Here is a 16,530-nt window from a genome sequence, read left to right on the forward strand (position 1 = left end):
TTTCTTTAAAAGAAAGTTACTCATGTGCCTTACCACTTTGATGTTATTACATTCTGATTCTAAATTTAAAGAATAAAAATAAATGTTTTCTTAGTGTAACTAAAAACTGCTCAACCAAACAATGTATTAATGTTTTCTTATTATATTAAATGCTTTCAATATTCATCTTCTTTATAGCTTTTCTAAAATTCCTTAGTTGTATACATTTCTCACTAAGAGAGAAAGAAATAGTTTAACTTATAAATCATTTAACTAAAAAAATGTTTGTAAAGACTTGGGAAAGTTATGCTGCCATCTAGTGGTTAAAAGTTTGTTTACATAAGCAAACACTTGAGCTATTGATCATTAAACTAAATTCACATGCCCCAGTACTTGAGAGGTTGAAACAAGAAGATCACAGATTTGAGGCCAGTCTCAGCAACCTAGTAAAACCCTGAGCAAATAACAAGAACCTGTGTTAAAATAAAAAATAAAAATGGGTGAGGGTGTAACTTGGAGGTAGAATGCCCTGGGTTTAATCCCTAGTACCAAATAAATCCACAACATGGTATGAATTAGTGTGTGTGTGTGTGTGTGTGTGTGTGTGTGTGTGTGTGTGCGCGCGTGTGCGCACGTGTATCCTGTTTGGAACTTATGTTTAAAGAGAATACATTATCCATATGTCTTTCTACTTTCTTATGTTAAAGTGAGCTGGATTAAAACAAAGAACATCCCAGCATTCCAGAGCTGAGACAGGAGGATAGCTGTCTCGGCTATGGAGTGAGGTCCTTTAAAGCAACTCAGTGAGACTCTGTTTCAAAATAAAGAATTAAAAAAAAAAAATTGGGCTGGGAATGTAGTTCAGAGGTATGTCCCTGGGTTCCATCTCCAGTACCTGAGAGGCTGAGACAGGAAGAGCACAGATTCAAAACCAGCCTCAGCAACTTAGCAAGACCTTGTTTTAAAATAAAACATAAGCCGGGTGTGGTGGCGCACGCTTGTAATCCCAGTGCTTGGGAGGCTGAGACAGGAGGATCGCAAAGGTTCGAAGCCAGCTTCAGCTGCTTAGTGAGGCTCTCAGCAATTTAGTGAGACCCTATTTCCAAATAAAGTATAAAATAGGTCTGGGAGTATAGCCCAGAGGTAGAAAAGCCCCTGGTTTCCACCCCCAGTACCACAAAATAAATAAAATAAATAAAACATAAAATTGCCTGAGAGTATATCTTAGAGATAGATCACCCCTGTGTTCAATTCCCATACACACACACACACACACACACTTCAAATAGCTGCCAGAAAACTACAATGCATTTGGCACTACACTCTCTCTTCAGAGAAGTTTGTAATTTACTATTATCCTAATACATGCTCTAGCCACAAGAATTTTGAGAAATCAAATTATGGAATCTAGCAGTGTCAGGTAATCTCTAGGATCAAAGAGCATTAACATGATACCTATACCAAGCTTATCACAAATTTTTGTTTAATCTAGGACTCTACATTTCAAAGTAAAGCCAGGCACAGAGGTGTATTCCTGTAATCCCAGTACTTGGGAGGCTGAGACAGAAGGACTGTATGTTTGAACCAGCCTCAGCAACTTAGGGAGGCCATGTTTTTAAAAACAAAAATAGAGCTGGGCGTATAGCTACAAGGTAGAATGCCCCTGGGTTCAATTATCAGAACCACAGAAAAAGTAATATTTCAAAGTAAAGCAAGACCACCACAGAGAAAGTAAATATATCAAACAGATATCGTTTCTTACATATATATAGTTTCTAAATATATATAAACCCATTTGCGATAAATGAGAATCACAATTAACTAGAAAAATTAATCCCAAAGGTAGAGTTCTCTATATTTTTCAAGTACAGAATCTTTTATGATCTATACAAGGCACCTAAAAGCAACTGGTTCCAAATGCTTTGCAATGGTGGAATTTAATTAAAAGTTAATACACTTCTCTATCTCTGTTACCAGCAGAGCTTTTCCTCTTTCTTTAAGCAAATGATTAAAATTATGGAAAGACAGCGCCATCTATCTTCACAAGAACAGACTGGTGATTTTAGCTGTGAATGGTCATCATCATACACTAGTCAAACAACTGTACTACCCTAGGAGGACGCTCCAATATAACCCTGCCATTTCTCAAATCGCTGGAAAGGTGCTTGCAATTTATTCCGAAGTGTTTTAATCTATCTCTATAATATTTTTCCAAAATAACAATAATAACAACAATTGCTGAAGCAACAAGAAAAAAGAAAAATCAATGTTACCTACAATTATATTACTCTGATTTGACATATTTGTTGGTATGGTATATATATATATATGGTTATTCATATATTATATACTGGCAACTTTTCAAGAAATATTAGTGCATTGGTATGTGTCTTCTTCCCCTAGCCTCCATCACCCTTTTTTGTTTGTTTGTTCATTTGTTTGTTACTTAAGATTTAACCCAGGGGCATTCTACTTCCAAGCTCCCCACTCTCTCCCCTTTTTTACATTTTTTATTTTGAACCAGGATCTCACTAGGTTGCTGAGAGCCTCTACATTGCTGGGGCTGGTCTCAAACTTGTGATCCTCCTATCACAGCCTCACAGGTACTGAGATTATAGGCACGTGCTACCACATCTGACTTTCTACCGTGTGTGTGTGTGTGTGTGTGTGTGTGTGTGTGTGTGTGTTTTACTGGGATTTGAATACAGGGCCATTCTACCTCTGAGTCACAACCCCAGCCCAATTTTATTTATTATTTTGAAACAAGGTGTCACTAAGTGCTGAGGGCCTCATTAAATCCCTGAAGGTGGTCATGAACTTGCAATCCTCCTGTCTCAGCTCCCTAAGTACCGGGATTCCAAGCATGTGCCACCACACTCGGCTTCTACTATGCTTTTATAAAGCTCTTTTTGGCTATAATTCCATTTGGGGTATCATCGAAGTCTGTTGAAACACATGTATTTAATTCTTCTTCCAACAGTAAGTAGTCCATTCTAAAAAAATTTTTTTTCAGTGCTGGAGACAGAACCAAGGGGCATTTTACCTCCAAGCTCCACCACTAGCCCTATTTTTTTTTAATTCTTTATTTTGAAACAGGTTCTCACTGAGTTGCAGAGGGTCTCACTAAGTAGATGAGGCTGTCCCCGAACTGCGATCCTATCTCAGGCTCCCAAATGCTAGGATTACAAGCATGTGCCACCACACCCAGCTCCATTCTAGTTTTTATTGTAATGAAATTAAATCCACCCTGCATCTAACCTAAATTGATCAGATTCATTCAAAGGAAAAGGCTTAAGACAAACCTGTCTCATGAAACTTAAAATTCCCTCTTTCACAGAAAGGTTTCTCCTGTCCTCTCTGGGAATGCTCACACAAATGAGTCACTCCAGCCTTACCTGATTGTGGAAGGAGACCACTAACAGTACCTAGGAGCTGAAACTTAGCTCACTCCTAATCAATTGCCTAATGTAGGGGATGGTAGAAAATAGGTGGGCTGGTTGATGCTGACAGAGACCCCTGCTGGGTGATACGAAGAATTTCACACTTGGGCTAGGGCTGGAATTTAATGAACCTGTAAACTGGGAGCCATGGTGCATGCATGTAATCCCACTTGGAAGGCCAAGACAGGAGAATGGTAAGTTTGAGGTCAGTGTGTGATAACTTAATGAGACTCTCTTTCAAAATAAAGAAGCAGCCAGGCATGGTGGCGCACGCTTGGGAGGCAGAGACAGGAGGATCGTGCAGGTTCGAAGCCAGCCGCACGCGCTGGCTTAGGAGACCCTGTTTCCAAATAAAAATGTAAAAATAGGTCTGGGAGTGTAGCCCGGAGGTAGAAGGGCTTCCAGGAACCCCAGTACCACAAAAAGAAAGAAAGAAAGAAAGAAAGAAAGAAAGAAAGAAAGAAAGAAAGAAAGAAAGAAAGAAAGAAAGAAGCAAAAAGGGCTGAGGAAAACCAGAAATGGTGGTGCACCCTTGTAATCCTAGTACTGAGGAGGCTGAGACAGAAGGATCACAGGTTTAAGGAGACTATCAACCTAGCAAGACCCTGTTTCAAAATAAAAATAAAGCCGGGTGTGGTGGCGCGTGCTTGTAATCCCCACGCTTGGGAGGCAGAGACAGGAGGATCACGCAGGTTCGAAGCCAGCCGCTGGCTTAGGAGACCCTGTTTACAAATAAAAATGTAAAAATAGGTCTGGGAGTGTATACCAGAGGTAGAAGGGCTTCCAGAAACCCCAGTACCACCTAAATAAAAATAAAATAGGTCTGGGAGTATAACTTGGAGGTAGAATGCCTCAATCCCCAGTACTAATAAATAAATAAATATCCTAGAAAAGCAAGAATTGTTCCATTGCACATAGGGCAGCTCTGTTTATCATGATGCACCATCCGAGCCTGGCAAAATGGCTCACGCCTATGATCCCATTACTTGGGAGGCTGAGACAAGAGGATTGCAGGTTCAAGGCCAACCTCTATAACTTAACAAGATCTTAACAAGATCTTGTCTCAAAAATAACATATAAAAGGGGCTGGGGGTGTAACTTGAAGGTATAATGCTCCTGGGTTCAATCCCCAGTACCACCCACACACACAAAAAAGCCAGATTCTAAAGTAACTTTGGATAAATAACTCAACCAGCAAGAAAAGAAGCCTTATGAAAGTAATATTCTACATGGGCTTGCTTACCTACTTTCCTACTCTGTACACTCACAGGTAAGGTAGAAGAATGGCTGAGAGATCAAGTTTTGAACAAAGAAGGCAGAATTTGAGTGTCATGCTCTGTCACTGGCCCTCAGTTACTTAACTTTTATGAGTTTCAATTTCCTCATCTTCAAGAAATTATAAGATTAATATGCATGACTTAAGCAAAGTAAAGTGTATTGTACACAGTAGCATTCAATAAATGTCAGCACTCAAAAGAGATAAGATTTATCTTATCAGTTCTTATTATCTTATCCTAATTATTGACCAATTAAATGGTATCTACCCAATGTAAACATCAAAGTTCATTATGACTTCTTAAGATGGCAATAAGAATAAATGACAAGAGATCCCTATGTGGAAAATGCCTGTAATCCCAATGTTTGGGAGTCTGAGACTGGGGGATAACCTCAAAAATACTGGATAAAATCAGGAATGAAAAAATAGTAACAATTTCAGCAAAAAGGTATATGCCAATTATAGTAAGTTAAAGACTGAGAATCCTTGGAACCCCTTCTACCTCCGGGCTACACTCCCAGAACTATTTTTATACTTTTTTAAATTTGGAACAGGGTTTCTTAAGCCAGCACGGCTGGCTTTGAACCTGCACGATCCTCCTATCTCCACCTTCCCAGCACAGGGATTACAAGCGTGGGCCACCACTCCCAGCTTTTGAGTGAGAAACTTTTAAGAAAGGTTCATGATGAAGGAAAATGGGATATAAGTTTGAGAAACACAATATAGGGAGAAAAATACAATAGGATGCCTGTTTTGGTCAAATCTTTTCCCTCACCCCCCAAAAAAGAAAGTCCTAATCTCTGGTACCTGTGAGTATGACCTTAATTGAAAGTATGGTCTTTGTTGCTGGGCGTGGTGGCGCAAACTTGTAATCCCCACGCTTGGGAGGCTGAGACAGGAGGATCACACGGGTTCGAAGCCAGCCTCAGCTACTCAGTGAGGCTCTCAGCAACTTAGTGAGACCCTGTTTCCAAATAAAATATAAAAAAGGTCTGGGAGTATAGCCCGGAGGTAGAAAGCCTCTGGGTTCCACCCCCAGTACCACCAAAAAAAAAAAAAAAAAGAAAAGAAAGTATGGTCTTTGTAAATAAAATCAGGTTAAGATGAGGTCCTAATGGATTAGAGTGGGCCCTGATCCAATGACTGGTGTCCTTATAGGAAGAGGGAACTTTGAACAAAAACACAGACAGGAAGAGCGCACCATGTGATGACAAATGCAGGTATATTAGTGTGATGTATCCACAAGCCAAGAAATACCAAGGATTTGTCTGGCAATGTCTAGAAGGTAGAAGAGGCATGAATCACATTCCCAGGACCTCCAGAAGGAACCTACCTTGGGCTCCTTAGTCTTGGACTTCTAGTCCCCAGAAACCTAAAAGAATAAGCTTCTGTTGCTTAAGTTACCCAGTTGTGAGACACTGTTCAGGCAGCCCTAGGCAAATAATACAAGGCCTATGGGTAACAATTAAAATAATCAAATCTGATAGAATATTTACAGTGTGCACAAGCCTTGATCTTATCAAAATGTGGAAATAGCTGGCACAAGTATACTCATTTAAATATTCTAATTACTTGGAAAATAGCTGCCAACTTAGACATAATAACAAAGTAAGAAACTCAAGAAAATCAGTTCAAATCTAGTACAACTATGAACATCCCATAGAAGTCCCTTAACTTAATTTCCTTCATTCACTGCCATTTAAAAGATACCACTCTGGGTGTGGCGGTACATGCCTACAATCCCAGTAGTTAGGAGGCTGAAGCAGGAGGACTGTAGTTGCAAGGCGAGCCTTGGCAACTTAGCAAAACCCTGTTTCAAAATTAAAAATAAAAAGGGCTATGGGTGTAGCTCAGAGGGATAATGTCCTTGGGTTTAGTCCCCAGTACAAAACAAAGAAGAAAAATGTAATCTGATTAGATCATAAGGACGTTTAAAAATGATTTGTGAATCTCTTTTCAATTTGAGATTTTGGAATGATAGATGATACCTAAATACAAAGACTATCATAGGGTATGGTGGTGCATGACTGAATCCCAGTACTTGGAAGTCTGAGACAAGAGGACAGAAGATTCAAGACCAGCCTCAGCAAGTTAGCAAGACCCTGTGTGGTGTGGTGTGTGTGTGTGTGTGTGTGTGTGTGTGTGTGTATAATACATATATACATATAACACACACACACACACACACACACACACACACACACAGCATCCCCAGTACAAAAAAAAAAGTCTACCACACCCACGAGGTGGCAGAGATTTTAGACCCAAAGATACCTTTTTTTTTTAGCATCATTTGTTGAAGGGCTGCAACAAAAGAATTGTTCAAAAAAGTTTTGTTGACATTATCGATTGTCCAATGATTAGAATCTCTGAATACTTCTTTCTCTCTATTGAAAGCAAAAGTCTAAGAATAATATTCGGTGGTTTGGACTTCTGATAGTTACTCATTAATATAGTCACAAACATTACAGCCCCTCCCACCCCCTACTGCGCTACACTCAGAAACATCCAGGCCTCAGTACTTTGAGACCTTGAAGTCAGACTGGGGGAAGGGTGAGAAGGGTTGGTTTAACATTGGGAAAAGTCACTTTATGTTTCATGTCAATTGAATCATGTACCCACATACGAAGAGTACCTGCATTTTTTAAAATATCTCTCAGAGAAAGAGAATAAAATAAGAATCCCATTAAAGTATAATTGCACAACTCATATTTTGTTTTTAAATTCCTATTTTTAAAGATTAGACCTTCTTATAGAGAGACAAGACTACGTTTTAATTAAAACACATCCCTTAAAGGTATTTTATAATTAATTTGAGCAATAGAGTTGCTTCCTCCTATGTGGGTGAAATAAGGGGATTTTTTTTTCCTCCCTAATTACCCAGATAATGGGTTCCAGCCTCCCTTTGATGTGTCATAAAGGCTCACCTGTTTCACTACAACCTGCTATTTATTATCAAACAATTACAGTTTCCCAAATCCTGAATTTCCAAGGTGCCATTTATCCAAATCACATGTGTGTCTCCTTTGCACCCATTCTGAAAAAGAATTTTCCTTGATCAAAACTGTAACCTTGATTACCCCCTGGTGCATCAGCCCTTTTATTGCCTAGTACAAATTAAAATCCAGAGGGCTTCTAGTATACACACTGACTATTAAAGCATTTCTTTTAACTATATATTTTAACTATTATGTAGAGGTGGGAAAATGTGGAAATCTTATGAAAATGAAGATATAGAAGGTCAGAAGTTTAAAAAACATGAAGACTTAAAATTGTTCTATTTATTTCTAAGCCTTTCTAGGTTGAAAGCCTTGTATTCTCATCAGAATAAGTTACAATTTGCATATACAGATAAGCTCCCAATAGCCTAACCATGAGTCCCACCAGAGTCCCCTTTCTGAAAAAAAGAGCTGACCTTTAAATTTCATTTGATTCTTTGAAGGTGGTTAATAAGATTACTCTGAAAAAAGTACTTGAACTGTGTTTAGCACAAAATCAGGAAACGTGTGCACAAAATCGGGAAACATGTGTCTGGAATCAAATAATTGTAATGAAAGCAGGGGACTACAGGGAAATGTACAAAGTAGAAGACAGTAACTGAAGAAGATCTGGCGAGGTGCCTGTGTACACAGGTCAGGAGGACCAGGTAGGGCTGGAGGGGAGGAATCAGCAACCTAGGGTTAGGGAAGGAGAAGGGGGACACAGTCATAAAGGATGTGACAGCTTAAATAGGGCTATGGCCCTATGCAAAATTACCAATTCCAACCTCAAAGGTATGCAGGGGAGGGGAAGGAAGAGGGGAAGGACCCAGTGCAGAGGGCGCCAAGAGCCCTGTGCATGCATTTTTCTGACACTCTGCATCCCAATATGATGTAAAATTTCAATGCACCAAATATTTAGGGGGAAAAAAAATATCCGTGTCCTGAGAGCATAACGATCAAGTGCTCGGCACTTGGCGGGGATATGCTCCAGGAAGAATCTGAGTAAGACCGGCCACTTGCAGGGATGAGTGAGAATCAGGGGGGCCATTAGAGGGTGCTGGAGATATCACTGTGGGAGGGATTCGGTGTGCTTGTACATGGCTTAGCTTGATCTCTTGGAGAATCCTGACAGCCCCAGTGGGAGCAAGATTTCCCAGGGGACTTGTGCAGACCCTGAAAGGTTCTGAGGCTGGGTACAAAGGCCCTCTGAGAGTTTGTAGTAAGTTACCATCTGAATGGGCCTAAAGCGTTCCTACAAGACACAGAAATAAAAACCCCATGGGCTTCAGAAACATGAGAATGACCCCAAACTGGTCACTAGGGAAAGGAGAAGGTCTAAAGCAGACCCATCCTCCTGGCTTCTATTGATAGTTGACCATCTGTCCGGGCATGGTGGTACATGCCTGTAATCCCAGTATTTGGGAGGGTCTCAGGTTCTAGAGCAGCCTCAGCAGCACAGCGAGACTCTCGGCAACCTAGCAAGATCCTCTATCAAAACAAAAACAGAAAAAGGACTTGGGCAGGGGCAGGTAGCTAGGAAGTAGAATGCCTCTGGGTTCAATTCCCACCTGAGCCATAAATAGATAGATAAATAAATAAATAAATAAATGCCAACCATGTGTGTGCGACAGGAGAGTCCCGAAGCTCTGCTGATACACAGATAGGGTAATGACATGGGATCCAGGTGTTGAAAGCAGGGATCATGGTCGCTCTAATGAGCCTGAGGAATTCTGCAGCATTACTGTCGAGTTCGCTGCTAATCCATTTGGTATGTTTATAAGCAATGAAAAAATGGTGTTTCCTCCTCGTCCAGCTGGATACAACTCTGCTTCAGGATGCACACATGAAGCCTGGGCTGGATGACAGCTTCCACTTGCTCCTAAGGTCAGAGCCCTTTATCTGGCCACAATCTGTCCAACTCCATATAGAGAAGCCCTGGTTGGAATGAGCACTAAAATAATTAAATTTTATTTGGCTAAAAGTTAATCTTATACCCATACAGATAAGTATGGTACTGTTTAGTAGAAAGACTGTATTTGTAAATAAAAGAGTTATTTTAGGAAATGCAAACAGAAACTACAAAGATAGTAACTGATCATATATTGACTTGATCTGTCCAAATTTCAAAAACGCCTAGCAAGGGAATAACACTTTCGTAATCTCTCCTATTCCTAATCTCCTACAGAAATGGCTACATGCTTGTTCAATTATTCTATGCACTGCTTTCTTCATCTGTAAATGGAGATTATAATAGTGCCTACTTTGTGGAGTTGTGAGGAGGATTAAAAATGATAATACATGAAAAATTGGGTCTGGCACTTGGTATGTACTTGATATTAGATAGTTTTATTATTTGCATTGCTCATCTGTTAATGAAAAGTCTAAATCTAAATGGAGCAATAGATATCATCTGGGAAGGATTTACGCAGAATATTTTGTTCAGCTGGACCTTGAAAAATGGAAAGGATTTCAATAGATAGAGAAAATAAGGGGAAGACATTCCAGGCATTGAAAATAAAGGTGGGAAAGTAAAGGCTCTTTAGGAGAAACCAAATGGAATGTGTAGAAGGGTGGGAAACAAGCCTAAAAGCTAAATTAAGGGTACATAACAAGGAGAACAGGATTCATTCTTCTCTCTCTTGTCAACAGTGAAAGTCAAGAAGGATTTTATTGGCAACACCCACAATCCGGCCTTGGCCTTTCCACTCTCTGGAATCTTTTTGCTCACAGCTCTTGTAAAACAGTGCTTCTGAAATAAAATACAAAGCAATGGCCTGTGGCCTTCCTAGATGATGTGGTAGGTCTGGAGTAACACCTGAGGGCCTACATTTTTCATAAACTCCCTAGCTGGGTGTGGTGGCGCATACTTGTAATCCCAATTCTTGGGAGGTTGATAGAGGAAGATCACAGGTTCACAGCCAGCCTCAGCTACTTAGTGACTCTCTGCAACTTAGCAAGAACCTGCTACAGAATAGGAGTAGGGTTGTAGCTTGGGAGTAGAATGCCCCTGGATCCCAACCCCAGTGCCCCCACAATAAAAGCCTCCCAGGTGCCACCATACCCTTGGCTCCTCATCCATGGACCACACTCTGAGTACCAAAAGTGACCTCTTCTCATCTTCATCTTTACAAGCCTCACGCTGTTGGGTCTTACTGATCTTTCGGAAGCTCTCATCTGGCCTTTGTGACTCTCTAATCTGAATCTTCTAGTATTACTTGAAAGAAGACAATGGAGTCCTGGGAGGTACACAAGATGAAACACAGAAATTGATGATGATGTGGTGGGATATGTGATTCTCAGGTACCAGGGGATAGGGCGGGCCTCTAGAGAAGGAAATGGCAACCTACACATTTGGGGAAATAAACCTGTATCCTGCCAGCACAGTGATGTGGTACCTGGAGGGAATTAGCTCTAGAAGGCACCTGGAGTGGGACTTGCAGATTTGAAAGGACATGAGCAGGATTCTGGGAAGCAGGAGGGGGCACTAGAGTTGCCACTATGGAGGGAATTCAGTGTGGACAGGACTTCGAGGTGACCTCATGAGGAAGCTTGACAGGCCTTGGTGGCCAACGGGAATTCCTCAGAGACCCTGGGAGGGTCTGAGATCTGGCTGCAAAAGCTCTCTGAGAGTTGGCAAAATGAACATCTCAGTGGGACTGAACAAGGCTGAGAACACAGCCTGCTTTGTAAAACTCAGGCGCATGTCTACTTCTCCTGAGAACAGCCATCAGCACGCAAGACAAAGTTGCCATTGACAGCAAGATCTATATATTGTCCCAGCAACTGCCAAGCATCCATCTCTTTAAGTGCAAATACTACAAACTATGTTGTAATAAAGGACAGACATATTATGATAGAAGATACCTGTTGCACCTCTAATGATGCATCCAGCTTCTCTAGCTGTCCCCTGAGATTCCCACCCCACCTGCCCCACCCATCTGCAAGGGGGCTGGCTACATTGATTAGTATAGAGGTAGACCCTGTCAATAGCGAGTTATTTTGAGTCTTTCACTAGAATTTTGGATGAAACTGGAAGAAAAAAAATCAAGCAAGTCCCTTTTACTACCCAAAGAATAGATATCAAGAACATGTATACTCAGGGGTTGTTGGGGACCAGGTTCTGCCACATGGAAGAGCTAAAAACAGAAATTAACTGTGAGAGACAAGGTGCTCAGGACTCCCGGGAAACCGCTTGACCTATCTGGGAGTTTTACACCCTGATAACCTTGTACGTCTACACATAAGCCACGCAAGGCAAACTCAACCACAATCCAGCCTGAGTCTTGGCTTGGCAGAATGCCCTGTAATTTCTTCTAGTGAAAGGGAAGATAAGCCATGTGGGGAGCTGCTGGGAAATGGTTTTTCTCCCTATCTAGTGGACTGCCAAAAAACTGTTTTTCATCTATCTCCTTAGTTTCAGTTAAGCACAAGACTTTTGAACCTCACTCCCGTATAGGTGATGGCCACAGACTGGTTTAGAGGTAGCTTTCCATCAGCAGTGGGGCCTGCCATACATACTCTATTTTTGCAGGAGGCTTTGGTCTAGAGAGAACAAGAATCAGAGGCTGGATTAGGATATAAGAGGTCTTTTTAGTCACTGGTGAGGCTGAGAGAGCAAAGCTCTGGATCTGACCCCCAAGCTCAGAATATGAAAGTTCTCTTAGACATTTACTAACTTAACTTTCAGAAAGTAAGGGTAGGAACCGGGTGTGGTGGCGCACGTTCGTAACCCCAGCATTTGGAAGGCTGAGATAGGAGGATCGTGGGTTCACGAACAGCTTCAGCTACTTTGTGAGGCCCTTTGCAACTCAGACCCTGTTTCAAAATAAAGAATAAAAAATAGGACTGGGGGTGTAGCTTGGAAGTAGAATGCCCTGGGTTCCACTCCCTGTACAAAAAAAAAGAAGAAGAAGAAGAAGAAAGAGAGAGAGAGAAAGAGGTAAGTGTGAAATTTGCTTTTCCTAGCATTAACAAGATGCAGAAGCAGAACAGCAGTTAGTCTGTACTTTGTTTCTCTTTTCTCTAGCAGTTATGCCCCTTATCTTGGGATTTCAGCTGCCCAGGGAGGCCAAGCCATGTTTTCCGGGGAGAAAAGGCTCTATTCCTCTAACTTGTCCCTAGGCTTCCACCCCAGAGTCATCTTCAAGGACTTGGAAGGGTTCCTGCCTCAGTATCATCGGGCTCTTCAGTTCCATGTTGTCTGGGTATTAGGAATGCAAGGAACTGACACGATTATGACTTGCCTTTGCTGCCTGTGTAAGTAATAAACCAAATCTATTTGGACACATCCTCTCTTTACTAGGCAAATCTGTGGGAGTATAGCGAGCCATCCTAACCGCTGTAGTAGTAAAACCTGTGACCACATTATTAGCCACAATCCCGTGGCCTTGGGGAATGTTTGACCTCATAACAAAAGAAATAAGGGATGGAGAGAATTCGCTTCCTGAGTTTCTTCACTGTTCCAACCCCTGATTCCAGGAAATCTTCCCCCATAAGCCTCCTAGTTTCTTTATTTTTTCTCCCCTTAAGAGAACATTCCCTTAGAATGTATTTTTTACCTTTACAACCATAAAATCATGATACACATACAGAGATGATAGTGTTAGTAATTAGAACTCCTGTGCCAAAGATTCAAATACATCTTCTTATTAATTCTACTTCTCTTGTATATTAATTTTTTCTGGCTCATGAACTAGTATTTATAATAGGACCAGCCTGTACTTTTTAAAGTTCTAATAAAGTTGTATGAAAATACTTTTGACCAACTAGAAGAAAACATGACTCTTTTACTATGATCAAAACATATATTACTCCCATCATTTATCAGTAACTCCACAGCAAAAACTGTATAAAATAACTATGCTACTATTTTAGTTATAAATGTCTTAACTGTCATTCACACTACTTAATTTCTAAAAATATATTGTAAAATCATACATTTCTATGCTAAATACCCACCAAACCATGTGAGGATTAAAGTTTGATTCACTTTCAATATCCTTTCAGGTTAGCTGTGCCTTATACACATTATGATCATCTAAATCAATATACAGATATTTAAAATCATTTGTTATACTCCACTTTTCCTGTATGCCAGAGTTTTCTTTAATGACAGTCACATATTTAGAATCAAGTGAATCAGGAACAACTATAAGGGCTTTGACCATTGTGAAATTCCACCAAAAACTGTATATAAATCAGTGCACATTTATCATCACTACTTGGAAACAATTAAAAATGTAGACATTGGGGCCAATGAAATCATAGTAATAAATGGGCATTATGCAATTACTATAAGAAATGGATTCCTTAATTGTCTAATCATTTAAATTTCAACTTTAGGAAAGTATACAGACTATAAGTGACACATCTGGCTGCTTGTGGTACCCGTGAGATGCAAAGTCGTTCATGTCATTAAACATTGGACATTGTCAAGAGTCTAGTACGTCTAGACTAGTCATTGTCTTAGTATGTATGATTTTTTAGTTTTACCATAATATAATTTTTTGGTGGAACTGGGAAGGAAGGTTACCTCTGAACTACACCTGCAACCTAGTTTTATTTTTCATTTTGAAATAGGGTCTTGGTAAGTTACTGCATAATTTATTAAATAATAACTGTTAGGTAGATTAGAAGATGCCCAGGGCAGAGGATCACCATGCAAAGAGATGAAAATCACCCCCCAGCTGTGACTGCCATTTTAGACACACACACATCCATCCTCCTGCCCAGGGTTTCACTAAGGCACCTGGGGGCAAGTTTCCAATATACTAGAAACAGAGCAGGCCCACTAAGCTATGGCATGAAAAGTGACAGGTTCCTCCCCAAAATGCATATACATGAAGGGGAAGGTTTCCAGAGTAAATAAATCCCACCAGATGGAGAAAACGCTGCTGTGTTTCGCTTCTTTGGAATGTACCCTTTATCACAGCCTTCTCTTAAGCCTTACACCACTTCCCTAAAAAAGCCTTTCCCTAAAAAAGCCTCTTATGTTCCCCTATTTGTGCTTTCCGACTGAAAGCTTTCAATCGGGAAGCAAGGACTGAGGATGAGAGATCACTTCCGTGCACTATTTATTTCTAAGAGAGATGATCACCCTTTAACATAACTACACCTATTAAAATATTTTGTGGGGAGAAGCTAATTATGGTTATTTATTTGATTTATATATTTAGATAAAAGGCATCAGAGTATGTTAGATTAAATTTTCAACCAACTTATAAATTACTTTTTAAAATATATTTAAAATCCACACATATAACATGAGTTCATGGTCAGTAACTTTCTCCAGCCACATTTCACAGTAATTACTCCCAAGACTGTTATACAGTTTTTTTCCCCATAACTCTGCAATAAGTTAATGTGAGCCTATTATAACAGAGCCTATTATAACAAAGGCGTTTATATGTGTTAAATATGCATTTAAATTTAATACGCCTATTTATGGTGTGAATATCTCCCCAAGCAGGCAGTCTCAGTATGCCCCATGGGGTTCTGACATCATACTTTGAGGAGGAAGGCAGAATTTCTGTTAAGGTCCATGCTAGCGTGAAAGAACCTACACTTATTGACAGCAAACCTAAGTAAAACAGAACTGGATCTTTTTCAAGTAAAACTGCCAAGAAACCAAAAAGTTTTCCTCCCAGTTTCAGACCTTGATTGCTTTAGCGCCTAGGAACCGAGAAGGCCAGGAACCAGAGGGCGGCCGGCGCTGGCGCCCGGAGGACCTTGCCCGCGGGACCCTCGCTGGCCGCCCGCTCGGGGTTTCCGGGGCTCCGGCGCTCGGCTGGCTCAGCGCTCAGCCGGAGCGTGGAGGTTCACGGAGGGGGTGAAACTGCGCATTGACCCGCGCGCTGGGGAAAGGACGAGCTCGGCGGAGCGGGGCGGCCTTACCAGCAGAACCGCCGGCCACGATCTGCCGAGCAGCCTCGCGGACCAAGCCGCCGTCGGGCGCGGAGGACATCTTCGTGGGGCGGCGGGCGCGGCGGCTCCGGATGGGCTCTGGGGCTGGGCTCCGGCTGTGCTCGGGCGGACCGATCCGGCCCGGCTCGCTGCTCCCGGGGCGGCCTCCAGGCAAGCTCGGAAAGGGCTCCTGGAGACAAGAGTCGCCGACGGGTCAGGCTGGGTCTGTAGATTGGCGCCCTCTCGATAGGACAAGCAGGGTCTTGTCCTATCAAGAGCCTTCTGCAGAGCTGGACGCGCTGCCTTTGATAACACGAGTGCAGCGGCCCGGCCGGAGCTCCCGGCGCAAGGCTGGGGCGACCCTTGCACCCCTGGCAGGCCGGACCTAAAGAAGGCGCAGGGGAATGAGCTCCTCGGAGGTGGTTATCCTACGATTGTAGTAGGCTGCAGTAAGTCAAAGCAGACCTACTTGGTAATTGTCTTACAATTGAGCTCATGTGTTTTACCAAGAAAATGGTTATGATTTAAGGAAATTTAGCACTTACCTCATCCACTTGAGTTTTACTTTCCAGAGAGAGAGAGAGAGAGAATATGCCTGGTTACAAATAATAAGTGCCTAGATCAGAGGTTCTCAAAGTATGGTTGCTGGCCTAATTTGTGAATCTGTTAAAAGTCAGACTCTTAGGTTCAACCCCACTTGTCCCCCACACCGAATCAGGTCTCAGAGATTACAATACAGAAACCTGTGGGGGGTGTTTGTTTGTTTGTGATACTGAGGATGGAACCCAGGGCCATTCTACCTCTGAGCTACACCCACAACTCTATTTTTAATTCTTTATTTTGAAAACAGGGCCTCACTAAGTAGCTGAACCTGGCTGCAAACCTGCGATCCTCCTGTCTCAGCCTCCCAAATACTGGGTTTACAAGTGTGGCCACCACCCCTGGTGAAACC

The 16,530-nt window shown here is 41.6% G+C and overlaps 1 protein-coding gene across 1 annotated transcript in view; it reads right to left on the reverse strand.

The window, feature by feature from the left end:
* SLC25A21 (solute carrier family 25 member 21) overlaps positions 1-15,639 on the reverse strand; it is a gene marked incomplete at both ends in the record, with an annotated part of 535,450 nt that extends 519,811 nt beyond the window's left edge. Inside the window, one exon of the mRNA XM_080706844.1 lies at positions 15,570-15,639. Within this exon, the coding sequence (XP_080562970.1) occupies positions 15,570-15,639 (70 nt within the window). The remainder of the gene's footprint in view (positions 1-15,569) is intronic.
* Positions 15,640-16,530: the final 891 nt, after the last annotated feature.

This window comes from Muscardinus avellanarius, assembly GCF_963383645.1.
Source record: "Muscardinus avellanarius genome assembly, chromosome: 12".
Taxonomy (NCBI): Eukaryota; Metazoa; Chordata; class Mammalia; order Rodentia; family Gliridae; genus Muscardinus; species Muscardinus avellanarius.